Consider the following 22,263-nt stretch of genomic DNA (forward strand, 5'->3'; position numbering starts at 1 on the left):
ACAAAAGTTTAGACCTTTTAATGAAATTTATGATCTGAAAAGTAATTATTAGACTCTTCCTGATTTTCCTCTCTCAACTGTTAACAATATCTTTCCAGTGAGCAACAGAAGACTTTCCTGTAACAAGGGTATGGAAATCTTCTTTCCTCTACCTCTTCGCATTTCCCCACAAGTGCAGAATAGTGTTTTTAGGGTCAAGTATTTTACTCATTGGTTGTATAGGAATTGACCAATCAGTTTTCATCCAAGCCTGACAATGTAGGGTGTAACCGGTCAACGTCTTCTGAACTATGTCTAAGGTGAGACTAGAACTCATAGTCTCCTGGTTTCTAGCCTGGTATCTTAACTGCTAAACTAGCTCTCGTAACATATGAAATTTATGGCCCTCTCAATATTGGCTGAATTGTAACATGCTTTATAATAGATTTCAATAGGATTAGAAATCTATAATAGGTTTAGAATAGGATACCCTGCTGATTTTAAAATACACACTTTTATGGTTTCTAGGTAATCATTTCCCAGTGAGAGTTAGCAGCTGTCAAGAGATGTGATACAGCATTCCTTTTGTCCTAAAAATGCCATGAACTGAGATAAGCCATGGGCTCAAAGATTTATGATTTATTAAGGACTGTATTATAAAGCATCAGGAAATATGACATAATTTATTTATGTGATCCAATTATGTGGCTGTGTAATATTTGCTTATTCCAAATATTATAGGGTTTAGACATACCTGACTCCAAACAATATATTTTAACATAAAAGTTTTTTGTGGCCAGGCTCTTAACACTTTCAGGATCTCAGGTTTGCACACATAGCTAGATCTTAAGAGTCATGTGAAAGGCTAATAGGGTAAGATAGGATATCCATGACATCACTCAGAAGATGTGGGGTGGAGATATATAGCTGGGTATCATCTGCATGTTGATGGTATCTCACCCTAAATCATAGGATTGTCTCACCCAGTGGCTTCAGGTAGATATTAAATAGAAGATAACATCAAGCTCTAAGCAACAATATGAAAAACTGAAGACAAGCAAAGCCATTCTATTATCAAACATATAACAGGAACAGGTCCTGTTAATATGAACAAGAACAGTTCTGTTACAAAATTTTACTTTGTCAAAAGATTACAGTGCTAATATGACATACTCAGAATGTTCTAATGCATTAACTTGTGTTTTTTATGCTGGCTATGCTTGCACAAGAAGCAAACAGAAAAATTAGGAGGGGCAAAGAAAGTTTGCTGAAATAGCGACAATATTCTTCCTGTTAGAAAAAAAATGTTGTGAATATTTAAGACATATCCACTATCATCTCATCACCATATCCAAATTAGGGAATGTCTACTTATGACAAAAGGTATAAAATAATCTGGCCTATTTCAAGGACTATGAAGACCTTCTTTGTCTAAAGAATTACTTATATGCATTTAAAGCATCCCTTGAAATAATGTTCTTATTTAATTTCAGCAATGAATAACATTAAAAATTATAGCTATAAGATTACAAAAGTAAAAAATAAAGGTTTCCCCTGACTCAAGGGGATAGTGCTCATCTCTTAGCTGAGAGAACCAGCATTGTCTGAAAACACTGCCAAGGTCATGTAGCCAAAATGACTATACACCAAGGCACACGAAATGCTATTACCTTACTAAGTGGTACCTGTTTATCTACTCACATTTGCATGCTTTAGAGCTGCTAGTTTGCCAGAACTGGTGCAAGTAACCAAAGTTCACCCTATTGTATGGCACTGGAATCTTGAATCCAGGCTGTCAGCTGTCCAGCTGACAAACTAAGTATCTTTAACCACTGAGCCAACATGCCTTTTTATTGTATGTTAGAAAAAGTATGTTTTGCTATTTCAAAGCTGGAAGAAGCTACTAACGTCCTTTCTCACAAATTTACTTTAAATAGTGTTATCACAGTAAATGGCAGTGTTAGGAATGTAAGTCACCTAATAGTTGGGTTGGAAGATATATAAACCAGGATAGACGTTTTAATACTGTCTCTTTAAGGGAATGCTAAAAGTGTAATTGGGTGTGGTTCCTCAAACGGCCATAAGATGGAGCCAGAAACCTGGGTTGTTTAGTTCTGTTGTTCTGGAGTGTTGCCGTTCCTATTGAGTGTTACTGATCATAGTTCGTCTTGGATTTGATGTAAGTCTGTTACTGAACTGTTTTTGATACCGGACTTTGATATTTGGATTATCCCTGGACTGAAAACTGACTGCTTTAACTGTGAATGACTTGGACTGTTTGTTTGGACGTTGCTTAAACGTTTATTGGAAGTAAAAATCTACCTTTTACTATACAGTGTATCTAGGTGCTAGTTGTATGTTATTCTTCACTACTCTCACTACGTTTCCCTGGTCGCACTCATTCTCCTAACAGGGAATTACCTCAACAGGCAGCTTCATTCAATAAACATTTTTTTCCTGGAGTTAACCATACCTTTCAAATGGAGTTTTATTAGCAAACCCAAAACTTATATTTTCCAGAAACAAGATTTAATTTTGTCCTTATTCTTATTCTGTTGCTTGAACTTTTGTATGAGTTGTTTGCAAAATTTGTGTAACACTGTTTTCAGCAGAAGTTTGGTAAACCAAGCCAAAAACATCTTACAACACCTAAAGAAAATGAAAACTACACAAAAAATTAGTTAATCTAATTAATATTTCTGCTTAGGTTTAAAACCAAGAACTAATTCTGGATACAGATGCACTGGCTGAGAGCCTATTATCAGATGTTTACAACTTTATTTTAATGCTTTTGTAAACTGACGGAATCTGCTATGATGCAACTTCACTGGTCTACCTTCCAGGGCTCTTGAAAAGATGACTGAAAACATGTAAAATACTTTCTGCAGCTATATTTCTCATAATCATATTTTTATTTAGATGCTAAATGTACAGCATATGTAAAAACTAATATAAAAATAATTATTTAATTATCAAGATTTTTTTTCACAATTTCTTTAAGATACAGTATCTTAACAAACTACACGTAGTTCTCAGTTAACGACCATTCATTCTGGAACTGTTTAATGTTAAAACTACACTGAACAAGTGTTATTTATGATTCAAAGTTTGAGCCATCCCAGCACCCAGATGTAATCACAATCTGACATGTAAACCTGGCAGCTGGATTGTACTTATAACACTTGCAATGCCCCACAGCCAGAAGATCACCATTTGCAACCTTCCTTGCTGGCTTCCATAAGCAAAGTCAATGGGGAAGCCAGCAGGGAAGGTCACAAGTCACTCTTCTAAGTCGCTCACACTCCTGTTTTTTTCCGCCCCCAAGGAGCACAGCTACAGTGTACCTACAGCATGCATACAAAAATAAAACATGGCAGTCCCCCATCCATCTTGTCTTACCTGGAAGCAGCCACTTACTGCCCAGCAACCTGCTTGTTAGCTGCCTGAGATTTAGAACTTCCTACTAGTTTTCCCATTGACTTTGTTTGTTGGAAGAAGCCAGAAAGTCCCAAGAAGATCCTTACTTAATGATCTGTGTTCCTTGCTTTGTGACAATGGGGATGGTGAGGACTGAATTAGACATGCAAGATTTCAAGAAATGTGGGGTAAAAATCATGGAGAGAAAGTAACTTTACAGCAAAGACTTACACACACATCCTTGTGTGTACTGTATGCTTATAATAATCAGGAACATAAAATCATACATTTATTTTAAGAGACAAAATATATTATGCACTACTTGTAACAGATAAAGAGCAGTTGCTTTGGATTTATTTCACCCTGACTGAAGTGCCATATGCCAACTGCCAGATACCAAGGCTCCTACTTGCTTCCCATGTCAACCTTCCATTTTTTATTTGTTTCTGTTAAAAGTATGAAATGACAGGTGGGAATTATCTCTTCATTTCTGTACAATATTAAGATAATTACATACACTGGAAGAGACTTCTTGGCCTTTTGGCTAACATTAAATGTAGTAGGTATATAGCTTATTGCATAATTGCACATATTAAGAACCAACATTTAATTTAGTTTATATCAGGGCATTTAATTTTCCCAAGGAGCCACATGAAAAACTGGGACTATTTGTTATAGAAATGGCTTATATATATTATTCTGTAAGAGTAAAATATTGATGCTGTAAGGTTATTATCTTATTCTACTATGCTAAAAAGGGTGAGATGTCAATGCTTTTCTTTCTTTCCCCCTCCCCTTTAGATTTTCTCCTCTTCCCCTTCCCCTACCTAATTTCTCATTTTTTCCAGTTTTCTTTGCATTTTAGATCCTGAAAAACTAATAAAAATTGATGAAAAAAAGAGAGACTGGCACTGCTGTATACAGTTGACACTACTGGTCCCTGCTCCCATCATCCTGTCCACTGCTGCCATTGCAGACTGGGCAGGTACAAGCGAAGGGCCAGATGTGGCCACAGGACATAAAATGCCAAAGTCTGGCTTATACTGTCTGGAACTAGCATCAAATGGAAAAAAGTAATACACATTATAATAAAAGGGCTTAATTGTTATATGAATTCTTGAAAACAGAATATCTAAGGAATTATAACAGAACTGTCATTTTTAATTTACTTCATGAGATTGAAGAATTTGGTAGCATTAACATCCAAAAATACAGCTCAGTCCTAAGTATGGATATGCATTGTCCCGGAAATTTTTAGTCTTGTTCACCTGAATGAGGTTTATGCATAAGATTCAGTTACTATTATAAGAACATAGGGCTGCATTTATTTGTCTACAAGATCTATATTCCAGAATAGAATTTATCCTTAGAAATAATGTCATAATTCAAGTTTCTAATCAGACTAATAATGTGGAAATGTAATATTCATATTCATAGTTATTGATCATTAGATGAAGCCATTATCTTACTATAATTGAACCGGGAATTATGATCCTAAGCTGTGCTGCTCATTGAGCAGGTCACTATGTAACAGTGCCCAATTTTATGATTTTTGCAGTGGTCATTAAGCAAACCAGTCACGAAAGGAACTCATTGCCTGTAATGGGCATCCCCCGCCACCCCCAAATCATAAGTAAACGCTGATTTCCCGCAAAAAAAAAAGTAGATTGCATTCATGCTGCAAATGGCCATAAAGTGCCCAAAATGCAATCCTGTGTCTGCATAGTGATCCTGGCTGTCAAAACCTCAAATCCAGGTTGTAACTCTTTTTGAAAATTACCTGTATGGTAAAGTATTATTTATAATATCAGAGGCACTATATATCACCATATTACCTGTGGATTATATAATAAGGAATATTTAATTATGCTGAAGGATATTTTGGCATTATAAGAAACATATGCTTAATTACATGGGATTTTTGTCATAAAACTTCAGCTTTTAACTTGCACCTTTCATTGCACTACAGTCATCCGGAACTGGGGATGCTGTCCAGGTTGAAACAATATTTTGAGTTTGCTTTAGGAGATCAAATGAATATGTATGGCACAGAAGATGTATAACGTGCAAAACAAATTCCATGGGGAAAAATAAGTGGACTGGATTTGTAAAACTGCTCTATTGTACCAGATATATTTAGCTTTCATCATTCTACATGTATTGTATCTTTTCAAACATCAGGAATTATCTACATAATAGTATACTTTATTTCCTAGATGTCAGAAAGTTTTAATTATGTAAATTGATTCAAATAATGTTCTAAAATATTAACTTATTTCAATTAAAAATATAATCATTCCACCCTAGGTTTCCCCCCCTAGAAATGGGTATGGGGAGTCATGGGCTTTTTTTCTGTTATTTTGTGTTTTTAACACCATTTTGCTTGTTCTGCTGGGATTAAGCAAATGCATCCTAGCTTGAGCATGTCAACACAGACTGTCTTTAATGTACAAAAATATATTTTTATTATATTACGTATCAGCAGCTGATGAATCCTGATTAAATATGGTTTATTCCTTTACATAGGTCTGTAAAGATTTGTTCCTTATATTGTTATATGTAAGGAATAAACCCAAAATAAAGGCAATCTCAAATTATCTGGAATCTTATGCAGGTAGTCCTTGTTTAGCAACCACAACTGGAACTGGGAAATTGGTCATTAAGCAATCACTTAGTGAAACCACAACTGTGCCTCCGATCTTCCGTTTTGCTTTGCTTTACAGAGCTATGAAATCATAAATGTGAGGAGTGATTCCAATATTACTTTTTCATTAGCATTGTAATTACAAATGGTTATTGATGGCAGTCAAATTATTTGGGCCATTGTAAAATGGACTTCATTTTTCAATTATTCATTGATGCAATACTGGATTTTTGTTTTGTCATTAAATCTACTAACTTCAATTGAAGATGTTCCAATTCTACCATTTGATGTTTTTTTTTTTTTTGGAAAAAAAAACTTCTGGATGATTTTTAAAAATTTGTTGAATGAAGTAGATAAATATACCAAAGATTTTATTCTCTTGATGGCAAAATGTGTATTTCTATTAAACATTCAAAGCTGGCAGAGTCTTATTCCATGTCATACTTACAACTTTTATACAGGATGAAGCACTACATGATATTACTTACAAGTCTAAAAATCTCAGGAGAGGACACAGGATTGACTTCTTACATTTTCTTCCTTAATGGTCTTTCTTTTGCTTTCCCCTAAAGGTCCTTACCCAGTGAAGAAATGAGGCAAATGAAAAAGGCATTTCTTACTCTGGCATAAACCAATGCAGTCACAAATTCTTGTCCCAAAGGTGCTTTTTCAAGAAGCAATTGGACTTTCTGGTTTTTCTTTTTCTTTGAAGACATTTCAGCTCTAACTGAATGGTGGGGAACAGAAGGTCAAAGCTGAAGAATCTTCTTGGATGTGAAGCGAAAGGTCTTCAAAGAAAAAGAAAATCCAGAAAATCCAGTTGCCTCTTGAAAAAGCACCTTTGGGGCAACCAGGACCTGGATGACTGAGAATCTCCATAGACATTTAACCAATTTTTGCACACTTTTAATTCAGCATCCAAAGCTACACACTTCAGAAGTGGGGGGATAAACGCAAACAGGCTCTCACTTTACAGCAAGGCCGTGCAGCCCAGCAGCTTTAAGTTTGCCTACAAAAAAGCAGTCGGCTTCTCTCCCCCAGTCCGACACTTAAGAGGCTCTCCTACAAAAGAGTGTGAGAATTAAATGAGAAACTTAACCGTTTCACCTAAGCCTTGGCGCGTCCTACCTTGGGACAGCCTTCAGCCGACATTAAAGCGATGCGTGAACTTCAGCGCCTTGGCGAAAAACTCTGGCAAGCACCGGGGAGGAGGAGGAGCGAAAAGAGAAGAGAGAAACCAATTTCTTTTCCTCTCGTGAAGTGGACGGGTGGGGGAACTCGGGTGCCCCCTCTGCTCCTTTGTTGTTCGGCTGATTCATCTGATCTCTTCCACTTTAGCACCTCTCGACACCAAGCCAACTGGCGGCCAGTTGGCAGAGCGAGGAAGCGGCAGAGGCGACGGCGCCTCCAACTTGTTTATTTATCCCTTTTATAGTCCCGGCCACGGTTTTGCAAACGCTCGGAGGAAAAGGGGGCCGCCTCATTTAAAGAGCCGGAGGCGGCGAGGAGCAGCCGGGTAGCATTAACAACCGCCGCCCTTCTTCTGTCCTCAGCTCTGAGCCCTTGCCTTTTATTTGTTTATAAACGCTCGGTGACTAAGAGCCTCTCAGATACAGCGAGGCTCGAACTTCCTCCCGTAAAGAACGGCAGACACTCTTCCCCTCTCTCCCCGCTCCCCATCCCCGGCTGCACACTTTCCCAGAGTCCCGAGCCCGGGGGTGAATCAAAGAGGAAGGAAGGGGGAGGGAAGCGCCGGGGACTCTTGAGGGCGGAAGAAGGACTTTCCCCGGAGCTTTCAACGGCCTTCAGAGAAGTAAACTCGCCAGCCAGGTTGTTTGGATTGCTTCCTTTTTCTGTCAGCGTCTCCCCCGCCACCTCACCATCCGACTCACCTTCCACACGTCCTCTGCGTCCCGAAGAGAGGACTGAAGCTTTGAGAGGCTATTAGAGCGGAAACAAAACCAGTTTAAGAAAGAAAGAGGCGTCTCGGGCTCCGAGTCCAGAGAAGACGTTGTCCACTGAGTGTGGATATGTATGTGTGTGTGTGTGTGTGTGTGTGTGTGTGTGTGTCGTGGGGTGGGGGGAGGGGAGGGGAAAGAAGGTTCTCCTCGCCGTCAGCCTAGTCCCGCCGGCCGCGGCTGCTGCTCCTGACTGTTTGTGTTGGCCTGAACGACGCCAGGAAGGAGGAGGGAGGTGGGGGAGGGGAGAAGCCAAACAGCTGAGAGGATGTAAACACTAGGGCACGTGACCCTATCTCTGGGAGGGAAGAGGAGTCGATGTATCCTTCCTTCGGACTGGACGCCCGGTTGTTGCGTCAGGTCTGCAAGCGGAGAGACTCCGCCCCGCAACTCCACGACCAATGAAGAGGCAAGGGTGTTGCGTCAAAAACAAATGATAACGTCAATAAAGTAGCCAATAGCAGTTGGCAATTTTTAGGCTTTGTTTTTTTACGTCGTCTGTCAAATAGCAATTCTGATAGGGAGCGATAACTCGTGAATGGAATCTATTTGTTTGAAAAATAGAAAACGTGATGCAGTAAGGATTATTAAATTTAGCTTTAGGAAAAGTTTATTTTTTCCTCAGTTTCACCAAAAAAAAGTAATGATTTTATGCTTATTTTTTATTTTATTTTATTTTATTTGGTTTGTCAATTGCTTACAAGATAATAGGCATATGTAAAAACATAGTTATGAATACATGGATATATATAAGAAAAATTAAAGAAACAATATTACAGGGACGGTAGGCACGATTGGTGCACTTATGCACATCCCCTACAGGCCTCTTAGGAAGGGAGTGAGGTCAATAGTAGACAGTCTAAGGTTAAAGTTTTTGGGGTTTGGGGAAGAAACCACAGAGTCAGGTAGAGTATTCCAAACATTGACCACTCTTGCTGAAGTTGTATTTCCTGCAGTCAAGTTTGATGTGATTAACTTTGAGTTTGTATCTATTGTGTGGTCTTGTATTGTTATGACTGAAGCTGAAGTATTCATTGACAGGTAGGACATTGCAATGTATGATTTTATATACTATACTTAGATCGGATTTAATGCTATGTTCTAAAAAAATAGAGAAGATGTTACTTGCTTGTATTATTTTTGCTTACCAGAATCATACCAGGTTTCCCTAAAATATCTTCCCATGAGTGTAGATGCACATACTTATTTTATGCTAGATAGTGTGCCCCACTTTCCTGCCTGACCTTATGCTTTTAAGGACAAAAATATATTTAAAGGGATTTTTAAAAGATGTTTCTCCAAATCTTTCATCTCAATGCCAAGCCCCCGTTCATCAATTGTATGTTAGTAAAACCGCCATTAAAAGCATATGAGTGGAGAACATCTTTAAACTTCTTCGTATTAAGCATATTTTCCTAGAGGTTAAATACACTAATAGCTATGATTTACGTGTTTCATCCTTAACCTCATTTAAATCCATCATATATCGCATGACACATACCTTTATTTAGTCTATCAAACAAATATGAATTGAAAACATTGCCAGGCTATGTAAAATACAACGTCAAACTTGATATTTTTTTGAATGCATATTTTCTAGAGTTATATCCACTTCATATATCGAGGACCCTTTACAAATGAGAACACTACATTTGTTTTATATTTTATTATGTTTTATATTTGTTCCTGACATGTCTAATAAAGTAACATTTAGTTTCCTCAGATAGTGACATCTTTTTTCCAGTTGGATGGGGTATTTGCCCCATTAATCAATATATATAAAAGCCAAGTACCATACACTCATCATGAAATCCCCAGAACTGCAAAGCCTTCAAACTTTAAATTTGGCACTTATGTTCCTCTTGGCTTCTAGGTGCTCGTTAAGAAATGATTTTTTGAAATGACCATCAGAACTTTACTATTTCTTAATACAGTAATTAACATGCTCTGATGCTAAGGAGTTCTATTCCCCCACCCCACCTGAAAAGAACTCTGTTCCAACTGCCAGTTGCCTCACGTTCTGTTACCTCAGTTCAAACTGGCAAACATTCCACACCTTTACTCAGGAGCGGTCTGAGGTTCCTTACAATACTAAATATTGGTACCTCACCAAAATCTCTACGCTTTCCACCTATGGAACTGCTTCTGGACTCAAGACGGCGGGAGCAATATTCCCTTACATATTTCAATCACCGACCACCACTGAGCCAACAGATTGTGAACCGGATTTCTCCTGCATAGCCCAATCACATAGTGTCATTGCGAAGCACGAGTATCCAGCTAGTATTCAATATTATCCGGGGTGGGATTCTACCAGTTCGCACCTATTCACTAGAACCAGTTGTTAACATTCAAAGCAGTTTGGAGAACCGGTTGTTAGAAGAAATTACTGGCCTAATCCTGTAAGGAAGGCAGGAAGGAAACATTCTGGTGTTGCATACAGACACTGCCTGTCAGTTAACCCTTATTACATTCTTGGCAGGATTAGACTTCCTGTCTCTGAAACTTCTCTGGAGGTTTATTTTCCTCGTTTGCTGGTACTTTGTGTGGAGTGACCATTCAAAGTTACAATGGCACTGAAAAAAGTGACTTATGACCATTTTTCACACTTACGACTGTTGCAGCATCCCCAGTCATGAGAGGCCAGGTGAGGAGATGCGTGCCTCAATCAGTGATATTGAGTTGGCCACGCCCAGCCAGTCACAAGACCACCAAGCCACGTCCACCAACTAAGCCACGCCCACAGAACCAGTTGTTAAAAAATTTGAATCCCATCCCTGAATATTATGTATTCTTCATCTTTAAACAATGTAACATAGTCTTGTACAGTCACACCATTTAGCAATTTGAAAGTTGTTCGTAAGCAGGTTTTGGCCCATAGATTGGCTAGTGTTATTGAATCTTTCATTATCAGGTTTTGCCAGATGTTAACTAACTTTCAACTTTACCTCCTTATATAGTATGTTGCTAAACTACTTGGCAATTAGTGGGTATAGACCATCAGATATTTGAATCAAAATATGCAGTTCATCTTCACCTGATGCTGATCAATTCTTGATCTTCCTTGTCCATGTTTGCTGTTATTACAAGTTCCTTCATATCCACATCCTTTATCTAAGCTGCATTCTTGTTGCATTTCTTTGGCTTGTTCCATCTGCATCCAGAACCACACTGTATTTTTCTTGTCAGGTGTTGACTGGTTCACTTCAGTCTCTCCATGGTTGAGTTGGGAGAAATGTTTCTGGTTTGACTCAAATTGAGATTCCACCTATAATTAGCAATTCTATCTTTGTATCTGCTGATCTTTTTGAGTATAGTTGTTACTTGTTGCTTTATTATTTCCAGTGCTTCCTTAATGTTCCTTACTTCTAGTTGCTATTTCATTGTCATATATTCTTTGGTTTTCTTGTTCTTTTTTATTTGTTCTAGCTTGCTTGAATCTGATCTTACTCTACTAATCTTACCTTCCAGCCTGATCTTCCATTTTGGTGGCTTTTTCTCTTCTTCGTTGATTTTGCATCCAAGGAATTAAATTATAACTGCAGCTGTGCTATACACATACCCTTTCCTATTCTTCTCTCTCAAATTTTAAATAAATACTATGAGGCTCACTCAAACCTACAATTCAGGAAAATATATAAGAAATCTAAGTTGGTATTTGGCAACTTTGCTTCCCTAGCAGAATTTTCAGGGAAAACTACCTTAAAGCCACAAATTAGAGTCCCTACTCAATTGGAAAATGTACTTTGCTAAAATGTCTCTCTTATCCTCCACTAAAATTAAAATTAATCCATCATTTGCCTTCCCATGAAAGCCCAGTTTAATTTCTGCTAGAGCAAAAGTATGAATCCTCTATTAATAAAATAAATATCCTAGCATCCAGTTTCTTGAAGGAAATAAAAGTGTATTTTAATGCACATTTAAGTATGTTTTAAAAATATATTTCATAGCTTTGGTCCACACATTTATTTCCTACTTTATAATGTTTCCCTAGAGACAACTCCTATATTGGATTAAGCCTTTTAATTGTCATTTATCAATAAAGTTGATAAATAAAAATCCTTCATCTAAATCCCTTATTCTATATCAGAGAAGACTGATAATTTATCTTTGGCTGTCAGATAAAGAATTCCATTAACTTGGGCTTACTAAGTCTTTAATATTCTGCTGAAGGTTTATTAATTGTTTCATTAATTGAGCAAAGGCCAAATTATGGAAAAAGTCACGATACATCACATCATGAGGCTGTGACAACTCAAGTTTGACACTCTTGTTCTAGAACTATTTGAGTACGGTTTCCCCAAACTCAAAAACTGTAGTCTCACTTCATTAATTCTCATCTAGTGAATTGGTATATTAAGAAAGCAGGTTGGCATTACTTGGATATTGTTGAAGATAGCTGTAGTTAGAATAGCCTGTAATTTTGCAGGGTATAATTTTATAGTACTGAAAAGGCCTCCGTATTGTCTACTCTCAGGTGACTCATAAAGAACATGGAAAGTTAGTCTTGAGTCTGGAGCAATATAATCCATGTCCAATGCAATCTATGGATTCTAGTACTATTTTTTTTTTCACACACTTGCCTTACAGGCTTGAACATAATCATCCTAACACATAGAATGGCCATAGTAATCTATTTCTAAGGTCACTTGTTTCCAAAGCTAGTGGGAAAGAATTTAGTTTTAGAGAGTCATGTGGGAAAACATTTCTCTCCTACTCTACTCTGTAGTAGTAGGGGTTGAGTAATCTGTAGTTTCTGAAATAATTTAACCAGAAAAAAGGTACTGTGACTATGTGACATTTTATGATCTTAAGGGTATGGAACAGCTTTGTTAAGGCATGGACTCATTATTCTGTCTTTCAAGGTGTTTAAGATTATTATTTTTTACCTCAAAGAGACATTAATTTCCCCCTTACTCAGTCAACCCTTTTAGCTCAATTAAAATAGCCAGGGTGTATCTCAGACATAAAAAACTTCCCAAACACTATTTTTAAAATGGAAAGAAAATAATTTTCATTAGATTCTTGAAAGCAACCGGGGAGTTCTGTTCAGTGAAGGAGAAAAATATTTTATTAAGGATGGTCAGTCTTATTTGCTTCTAAAGGGAGATGTTTAATTTTTTTTATGCATTTGCATTAGTTCTGGCTCAAAACTGCCACCCTCATTCTCTTGGGATTTATTTGCATGTTTGTTTGTCTTGACTCTAGAAATGCTGCTGGAGGAGTGGTAGCGGTTGCTAAGAAATATCTGTGTGAATCACTCTAGTGAGCTATTTATCAGGGGCTGATATAAATTCTAGGACTAATATTGCAAATTTGCATACGGTATCAGTTTTTCAAATTTCATCTATTGCCTAGTGCATAGCTCTCAAATTAAATACTGATACTGCTTAACAAACAGTAAAATTTTACACATTATGTATTAAGATATGTCCTGTCATGTTAAAAAAAATAAATTTTGTTTAAAATTCTGTTTAGATATAAGTAGGGGCAGGTAGCAATAATTGTCAGCATATTGCTCCCAACAATTTTGGGTCCTCATTTTACCAATCTCAGAAGGATGGAAGGCTGAGTCATCCTTGACCTTGGTGAGATTTGAACAGTGTGTGTGTGTGTGTTTGTGTGTGTGTGTGTGAGAGAGAGAGAGAGAAAGAGAGAGAGATGTTGCATACTCCACAGAACCTAGGTAACATTTTCCAAATAATAAAAAACAAACTCACAAAAAACAAAAACTGTTCAATATGTTGCACATCAGGGGTGGGATTCAAATTTTTTAACAATCGGTTCTGTCGGCATGGCTTAGTTGGTGGGTGTGGTTTGGTGGTCATGTGACCAAGTGGATGTGGCTTGGTGGTCATGTTATTGGCTGGGCGTGGCCAACTCAATATCACTCACATCGAGGAACGCATCTCCTGGCCTGGACTCTCATGACTGTGGGGATGCTGCAACAGTCGTAAGTGTGAAAAATGGTCATAAGTCACTTTTTTCAGTGCCATTGTAACTTTGTATGGTCATTCCACACAAGCAAAGTACCAACAAAGGAGGGGAAAAAAAACTCCAGAGAAGTTCCTGAGACAGGAAGTCTAGTCCTGCCAAGAATGTAATAAGGGTTAACGAAGCAACACCAGAATGTTTCCTTCCTGCTTTCCTTACAGGATTAGGCCAGTAATTTCTTCTAACAACTGGTTATCCAAACTGCTTAGTGTAAGGCACCCAGAAAGTATCCATGATATCAATTATTCCGAGACATATTCTCTCCAATTGATTTATTTAGAAACAGATATGGTACGTCTAAGGCAATTTCCCAAAGTGAAAGTATTTTCGTGCGTTACACAGAATCCACCTCTCTCTCCTCCCACTTCTACACTTCATAAATCACGAGAACCAATTAACTGCAACTGGAATTTCTTAGTACAACATACAGAATAACCTTGAACTTTTCAACTCCTCCACCCTCCCCTTCCATTATATGTGGCAGCTGAATTTCAAAACTGACACTTAGAATGTTCTAGTGAATAGGTGCGAACTGGTAGAATCCCACCCCTGCTGCACATTCACAAATATCACCTGTTATCACAGACATCTGTTCCTAACCATAGTGAAGTCAAAATATGTGTGACTCATCTATATATATCCTGTGCCCCTGAGCAGTTGCCTCTGATTAAGGAGTTTTTCTACTCTGAAGTCTCGGGATGCAAGTCATACATCTGTCAACATGAGAGTTCCTGAGAGTACTTTTAAAAAGCAGCATGCAGCGTGTGGAATTTTAAAAAATGCCAAATAACTTGTGGAAGCCGTTCCAGTATCAGTTTTTATTTCCTACCATACACCAAATGTACAGCACAGAACACAGTTTTGTTGCTTTGATGTAAGAAATATTAACTGTATGAAGAAACAGTATACAAACTACCCAAAAATTTAAAAAAAAAAATGCATACATCATTGTCCTTTACAAAAGGTCGAATTTACAGGATAGCTCATCAAAGCAAATTAACCCAGAAAAAAGGAAAGGAAAAAGAAAGAAAAATGGGAAGACAGAGGAAGGGAAGAATCACAGCTCACATTACAGAACATCAAATACAAAGAAGGCAAATAAATATGAAGGTACATCTTGAGCAAAAATCCAAACACAGATAAATTAACTGAAAGCCATAGTAAATAATAATAAATAGATTAAAAAGAGATTGCTTAATTTAATTTAAATAAAATATAGGATTACTTTCTTAAAATATTTAGTACATTACTTCTTACTTTTTGTCATGGGTAAATGCCTTTGTATGCCTTAAACTGGCATCAGCAAATGTCTTATAACAAACAAACGAACCAACAAGTACAATAATTTAATAGCAATTTGGTGTTCTAATTTATATTAGCACATACTGTAGCTTTGTCAAATTGTTTTCTTTAAAAAATAAGCACAGCTTCTAAGAACATACACCTCTTCTGTCTAAACTAAGGTTGGAGGGCCAAGCCAGTCCCTCCACACACAAACAGCAAGCTCACCTAATGCCAAAGAGCAATCACAGCATATGAAAATTGGAGAATGACCGAAAGGCAATCTGTGGATAGGAACACTCTATGTATGAATGAAGACTGTGAGCAGGGTCATACTTGATTGAGATATAATGTTGGCAAATAAAACTAACCATGGTCATCGTAGCACCAAAAAAATAAAGCCTATGCCGTAGCCATTATACACTTTCCACTGAGGCACATATGCACATGAGATATGTATTAATGGGTAAAGGCAGTTCAGCTGGTGGCTTGTATTTTCTTTTTCTTTAAAAAAAAATAATGTTAACATTCTGGAGGGGGGGGAATTATTTATTATTTTTACACTCCCTAAAATAAATGTTGGATCTTTGTTCAGAGCAGTTACAAAACAGGAACTGAATACAGATTATGAAAGGGCTCACCTTGGACAAATGTGTATTTCTGAATGAGGTTTACAGACTGCAATATTTGAAGGCCTTCCTTGCCATAATCAGTGGAAACTAAAACTTGCTGCCACCTGATTCAAAGTTATACAAGACTCCAATATGCACACTAGTCACTTCTGGATGTTCTCTGTTTTCCTCGGTGTAAAAATAAGTTTTATCAACTAAGCCACTCCTAAGATTTACTACCAGTTGATGTTGACAGTATTGAGATGAATGATAAGTAGTGTTTAATGTCCTTGCTTTGTGATATGTACAAAATTATCAACTTGGGAAGCACTTTTCCAATATGAAATTATATTGATAGTGGTAAACAGAACAATTTTCCCCCACCAGCTTCTGTACTTCGAACCTATCTTATTTGAACGATTAAACAGTTTGATCTTCCTTCATGAATGAGCATGAAATTGGGACAATGAGAAAGTATCCTTCAATCAATCCAGTCTTCCCCTGAATGGTTTCAAACAATTATTTCATGTAAGCTAAGGCTGTAGCTGGATCCAGTGGTTTGCTGATTGCTATATTTCATTATTGCTACAAAAATTCTTGAACTCTTACTGCATGCTGTGCTCAAGGCGATTATCACTAGAGGGCACCCTTCACCTTGGTATCACTGGGTCTTTGCCTCTCATGCTATTTGCAAACCCATTTCTTATTTCATAAAAAAAATTGTTATAAAAAGCAGGATGTGGTGAAAATAAACTAGAATCACGGTTCTGTTACTTTGTTTCTTTCATAGTATTTTTTTTCTTCCTGTACAAACCCAGCACATTATTTAATTTACACAATAACTTTCAATCTATTTAAAATCCCATTGGAAAATAAATTAACAAACACATTTGTAAAAATATGGCAGGCTGCAAGAAATGCTGTTAAACAATCTTTTCTTTAAAAAAAATCCATACAACTCTTTGATTGAAAATAAATTAAAAATGTAAAAAAATAGTTACACACACTTTGTACATTCACTTTACAAAAATGAAACAAGTGCAAAACGACAATGGCAACAAAAAGGATTTGTACAGAAAATAAATATGTTTGATGATATAACTCATTGCTGTTAATACAATAGTCTGTTATGTTTAATGTCCTTTTTATGTCAGCTGGAAAAAAATAGTGCAATGTTGTAATTATTAAATGCAGCACAGCAACCAATATTTCCAAGCAGTCCAGGTGCTTTTCATGGATTCATCTGGAATTTGCAGCTGCTGAGACTTTCTTGTGCCCAGCAGTTCTTCCATCCTACACATGAATACCCTTCACTGCTTGCTTGATACTTTCCAGCAGAGCCTTGCAGTCTGGGGAATAGTCCCTTTCCAGATTGTTGTACATATCTGTAAGCGTATTCACGTACGCTTCAAAATTCTGCTCGCTGATCGGGCCCTAAATAAAGACAAAGGCATAACATAAAACAAAGAAATCAAAGATCAGTGGGACATTAGCAAGAGAGAGAAGATTTCTTACCTGTGGACTGCAGATCTGAATCTGGCTGAGATGCATGGGAACTGAGTTTTTAAAATCTAAGTCAGAACTTTTTTTCTGGTAAAAGCAATCAGCTGGAATCATGTTAAATAGACATCCCTTTTCTCCATGCCTATCCCTGTGTAAGAGCATTCACTTGTAATGCTAGTATACTTGCCATATTACAAACAAGTAAAAGACCTCTCTATACCACCTGACTTGGATGTCCCAGCAAGTTGCTGCAGATAGAGATTTGTAATTCTTTGTCATCCATGGCAGCTACTTCAACATCACATGGACATCTGTCTAGCTTCTTAAAAAAGCTATCCATTGCCATAGCCGAACCTCTAAGCATAATCTTTGAAAAATCTTTCAGGACCAGCACCTTGCCAAAACTATGGTCACAAGTCACGGTCATCCCCATCTTCAAAAAAGAGAGACCCCAGCCTAGTTGAAAATTACAAACCAATCTCTTTATGCTGCGTCACCTGTAAAGTTATGGAATCAATTATTAACCAATCCATTATCCTCCACTTAGAGACAAACAACCTACTCTCCAATAAACAATTTGGTTTCAGAAAAAAACTATCCTGAATTTGCAACTCTTACACTGCAAAAACATATGGACTACACAACTTGATCAGGGCAAAGCAATAGACACAATCTACGTAGACTTCTGTAAAGCCTTTGATTCAGTGGTACATGATAAACTACTACTAAAACTAAAATTTTATGGTATCTTTGGACACCTGCATAACTGGATAGAAGCATTCCTGTCAAACAGACAACAAATGGTCAAAATTGGGAGTATCCTATCAAATTCTGTACCTGTCAACAGTGGTGTCCCACAAGGCAGTGTTCTAGGACCAACTCTCTTCATACTCTACATAAATGACCTCTGTGATCATATTAAGAGCAACTGTGTCCTCTTTGCTGACGATGTAAAGCTATTCATCACCACAGGCAATACTGCTACCCTTCAAAAAGACCTCAAATATGTATCAGAATGGTCAAACAAATGGCAACTTCAAATCTCAACAAACAAATGCTCTCTTACATATTGGCAAAAAAATAATCAGAAAATAAAATACAGGCTAAATAGTCAAGACCTTGTTGATGATCCAAACTCTGTCAAGGACCTTGGAGTACTCCTCTCTAATGATCTAAGTGCTTAAAGCCCACTTTAACTACACAGCCAAAAAGGCATTAAGAGTTGTTAACCTAATCTTACATAGCTTTTTCTCTGGTAATATTACACTACTAACTAGATCATACAAAACATTTGCTAGACCAATACTCGAATACAGCTCATCAGTCTGGAACCCACATTATGTATCTGATATTAACACAGTCGAGAAAGTCCAGAAATATTTCACAAGAAGAGTTCTCCACTCCTCTATTCATTGCAGAATACCTTATTCCACCAGACTTGAAATTCCAGACCTAGAAAACCTAGAACTATGCTGCCTTCAGTCCGATCTATGTATAGTATATAAAATCATACATTGCAATGACTTACCTGTCAATGAATACTTCAGCTTCAACCATAACAATACAAGAGCACACAATAGATACAAACTCAAGGTTAATCGCACCAAACTTGATTGCAGGAAATACGACTTCAGCAACGGAGTGATCAATGTCTGGAATACTCTACCTGACTGTGGTTTTTTCCCCAAACCCAAAAAACTTCAATTTTAGACTTTCTACTATTGACCTCACCCCTTTCCTAAGAGGTCTGTAGGGGGTGTGCATAAGCGCACCAACGTGCCTACCATCTCTGTCCTATTGTTTCTTTTATTTTTCTTATATGTATCTATGTATTCATAACTATGTTTTTACTTAAACCTATTATCTTGTAAGCAATTGACAAACCAAATAAAATAAAAATAAAATAAAGATATCACCTGTTTTTGGTCTTAAAACAACAGGCATATGGAGGTTTGATTGTGATTGAGTTGCTATATGATTCAAAGCAGAGGCAAGTGATTTTTTTTTTTTTTGCCCGGGGGCTCTGTTTGTGTGTCAGTATGTGTGTTTAAATCTTTGAATATACATAGGTGATGTGATGATAATGCCAGTGGTTCAGAGCTGGTATTCAGCAGGTTCTGACCAGTTCTGGAGAACCAATAGCGGAAATTTTGAGTAGTTCGGAGAATAGGCAAAGCCACCTATGACTGGAGATTTTATCTTTCCTCTGCCATGCCCACCAAGCCACACCCACAGGACCGGTTGTAAAAAAAATCAAATCCCACCACTGGAGTGGTTCTTTTGTGGGTTACCCATACAGTATTTATCTACTTCCCTGTTTCAACATGTGGCCTTTGGCCACAGATATTGTGGCCATAGAACAATTGCCAATTGATCACTGTCATCTGGTTTGCAGCAAGAATGGAATCTTATTTCCCTGCTGCCATTAACGGAAAGGGACCAAGTAACTTGGTCTATATTGAACTCCTGTTCAGTGGGGGGGGGGGGAGAGAAGGGACCAGATGCTGGTTTCCCATTGGCAATGTTGTCAAATAAAAGCAGTACACAGTATGCCATTGGCAAAGTTATTGTATGTGTATAAGTTCAACCCTTGGATTGGACCAGGGGTGTCAAATTCAAGGCCCACTCATGCTGGGGGCATCTGTGGTAGCCTGAGCACTCTGTCAGTGAAAACAGGCCCTCACAAACAGTGAAGGACCAGCCCGTGATGCCTCTGCCAGTGAAAGTGGAGCTTGGGAGGGCCCGTTTTCACTGGCAGAGTGCTCGGGCTACCGCAGGTACCCCCAACATGAGTGACAGCGAGTTGGCCATGCCTAGCTGGCCCCCATGAGGTCAAACACAATCCTGATGTGGCCCTCAGTGAAATTGAGTTTGACACCCCTGGATTATACATTCGAAAAAAAAATCATCCATCTTCATGTTAGCTATGTAATCCTCGACTTGCAACAGTTTATTTAGTGACCAAAGTTACAATGGCACTGAAAAAAGTGACTTATGACTGTTTTTCACACATATGACCCTTGCAGCATCCCTATGTCATCTGATTTACATTCGGATGCTTGACAACTGGTTCATATTTATGACGGTTGCAATGTCTCGGAATCATGTGATCTGCTTTTGCAACCTTCTGACAAGCCAAGTCAATGGGGAAGTCAAATTCACTTAAAAACTGTGTTGCCTATTTAACAACTGCAGTTGTTAACTGATTGTTATAACTGACTGTTAACAATTGTGACAAGAAATACCATAAAATGGGTGAAGCTCACTGAACAAATTTTTCACTTAGCAATATTAATTTTGGATTTTAATTTTGGATTTTTAATTGCAGTTGTAAATTCAGAATACCTGTATATCTCTTATCTCTCTACAAGATGGGTTGTGCCACTCCAAAAATATTATTCTTTTCTATTTAAAGCATTATTCTACCTGGAATTGCTAATAAAGATTTTTCCATAATTTCACAGTGGGATGAATGGATTCTACATCATAATTTTCCATTTGACAGCCCTGCAAGATGCTACCATAAACTTCTCTATTCTTAGACTTGTACAGAAAGTGCAGAATTCTTAGTCACAAACATACTGTACCATTTGTGGAAGTTGAATGTCGGCAAGACTGGAGATGAGAGCTTGGCTTAAGCCAGCTAGTTCCTTCAATAGGCTCTCATTATTCTGCTCTATCAGTTTATTTTCTTCTTCTATGGTTTTCAGATTGCTTTCCATTGATGTGATCTGAATCCATAAATAAAAATGAGAGATGGCAAAATGAACAGTTAGGCTCTTGATATAAAGCTACAACTATGTATAAGAACAATCTCAGAAAGACCAAGCAGAGGAAATGCAACCTTGAGGCTCACAAAATTGTGTTAACAATATTCATCAGAAAAATGGCTAATTATAACAACACATTCTTTTTGAAAAAGTGTAAAGTAATTGAATTGGTTTGGTTCCTGCTTCCATTTCCCCTTCCCACGCTTCCACCCAGCTCCAACTTGTGGAAAGTTGCTTGTCTCCACTTTAAACGGTAGCAGAAAACCTTTCTGATGAAAAAAACAAGTATTTGTTTCCTTGCTTGTTTTGTGGGAGTTCACAGGTGGATGAAAGGCCCCAATTTGACAAAATAGGAGAAAGCTTAGTGGTTGCTCAAAACTGCCTGGTTAAAAAAAGGAATTTTGCTGTTGGGCATACAAAAAAAGAAGCAAACAAACTGCTGTTTACATTGCTGATTTTTTTTTTCCTTTGCAGCATCCCTGCTGACTCCCTACAATAATAACAACCTTGGTATTCACACTAGAGCTAGATAAGGCAATGCTGTGATAACTGAGATTATAACACTTCTGAATGTAAAAGGCTAAAAATAAAAGAAACAGAATAGAAAAAAAAAAAGAAGAACCCTCTTGACAAGAAAGGCTAACAAAAATACCATCTTGACTGAATGATATATCAGAATAAATAATCCTAGATTAGAGGGCACATTTTGTTCAGGCTCCACTGGTCATCACAACAAGCTGCACACTTTCCATGAGTTTCCTTCTGATCACTTTGCAATTCTCACCACTGTTTGCATGCTGCTACAGTGCCAGATTTATGAGTGCAATTATAGGACTGCACAGTGCACATTATACACTACAAACAAATCTATATTTAGGTAATATGTGGTGTGTAGTTAGCATTCCAAAGTTAGAGATTTAGTCACTCCTTGTGAACATGATAACTATTTGTTACAGTGGAAACATCTGATAACTCTTCTGTGCTCAGGAAGAAAAGAAGGCATTTCATAAGAGAAGAGCCCCTGCAAGTTGCCTACAAATTCATTCTCACCATATTTCAGGGGCACTCAGCAAGCAGGTTCCATTTAGAATTAGTGGTCTGCAGAT

At 37.6% G+C, this 22,263-nt stretch overlaps 2 protein-coding genes across 5 annotated transcripts in view; both read right to left on the bottom strand.

The window, feature by feature from the left end:
- Positions 1–8,371, bottom strand: part of PCMTD1 (protein-L-isoaspartate (D-aspartate) O-methyltransferase domain containing 1) — a 48,630-nt gene extending 40,259 nt beyond the window's left edge. The window contains exons 1-2 of one of the 4 annotated variants that reach the window (XM_087931236.1): positions 7,933–8,280; positions 3,379–3,549 (exon numbers count right to left, since the gene is read on the bottom strand). The gene's annotated coding sequence lies outside the window, so the exon portion shown is untranslated. Of the gene's footprint in view, positions 1–3,378; positions 3,550–7,168; positions 7,714–7,932 lie in introns of those variants that run through there. The other 3 variants (XM_026699205.2, XM_026699207.2, XM_087931235.1) reach the window with 3 other exon arrangements.
- Positions 8,372–14,791: 6,420 nt separating this feature from the next.
- Positions 14,792–22,263, bottom strand: part of ST18 (ST18 C2H2C-type zinc finger transcription factor) — a 147,686-nt gene continuing 140,214 nt past the window's right edge. Inside the window, exons 21-22 of the mRNA XM_026699138.2 lie at positions 20,975–21,118; positions 14,792–17,318 (exon numbers count right to left, since the gene is read on the bottom strand). Coding sequence (XP_026554923.2) covers positions 17,178–17,318; positions 20,975–21,118 — 285 coding nt within the window. The 3' untranslated portion in view covers positions 14,792–17,177. The remainder of the gene's footprint in view (positions 17,319–20,974; positions 21,119–22,263) is intronic.

This window comes from Pseudonaja textilis, chromosome 3 (genome assembly GCF_049901715.1).
Source record: "Pseudonaja textilis isolate UNSWEBS1 chromosome 3, rPseTex1.2, whole genome shotgun sequence".
Taxonomy (NCBI): domain Eukaryota; kingdom Metazoa; phylum Chordata; class Lepidosauria; order Squamata; family Elapidae; genus Pseudonaja; species Pseudonaja textilis.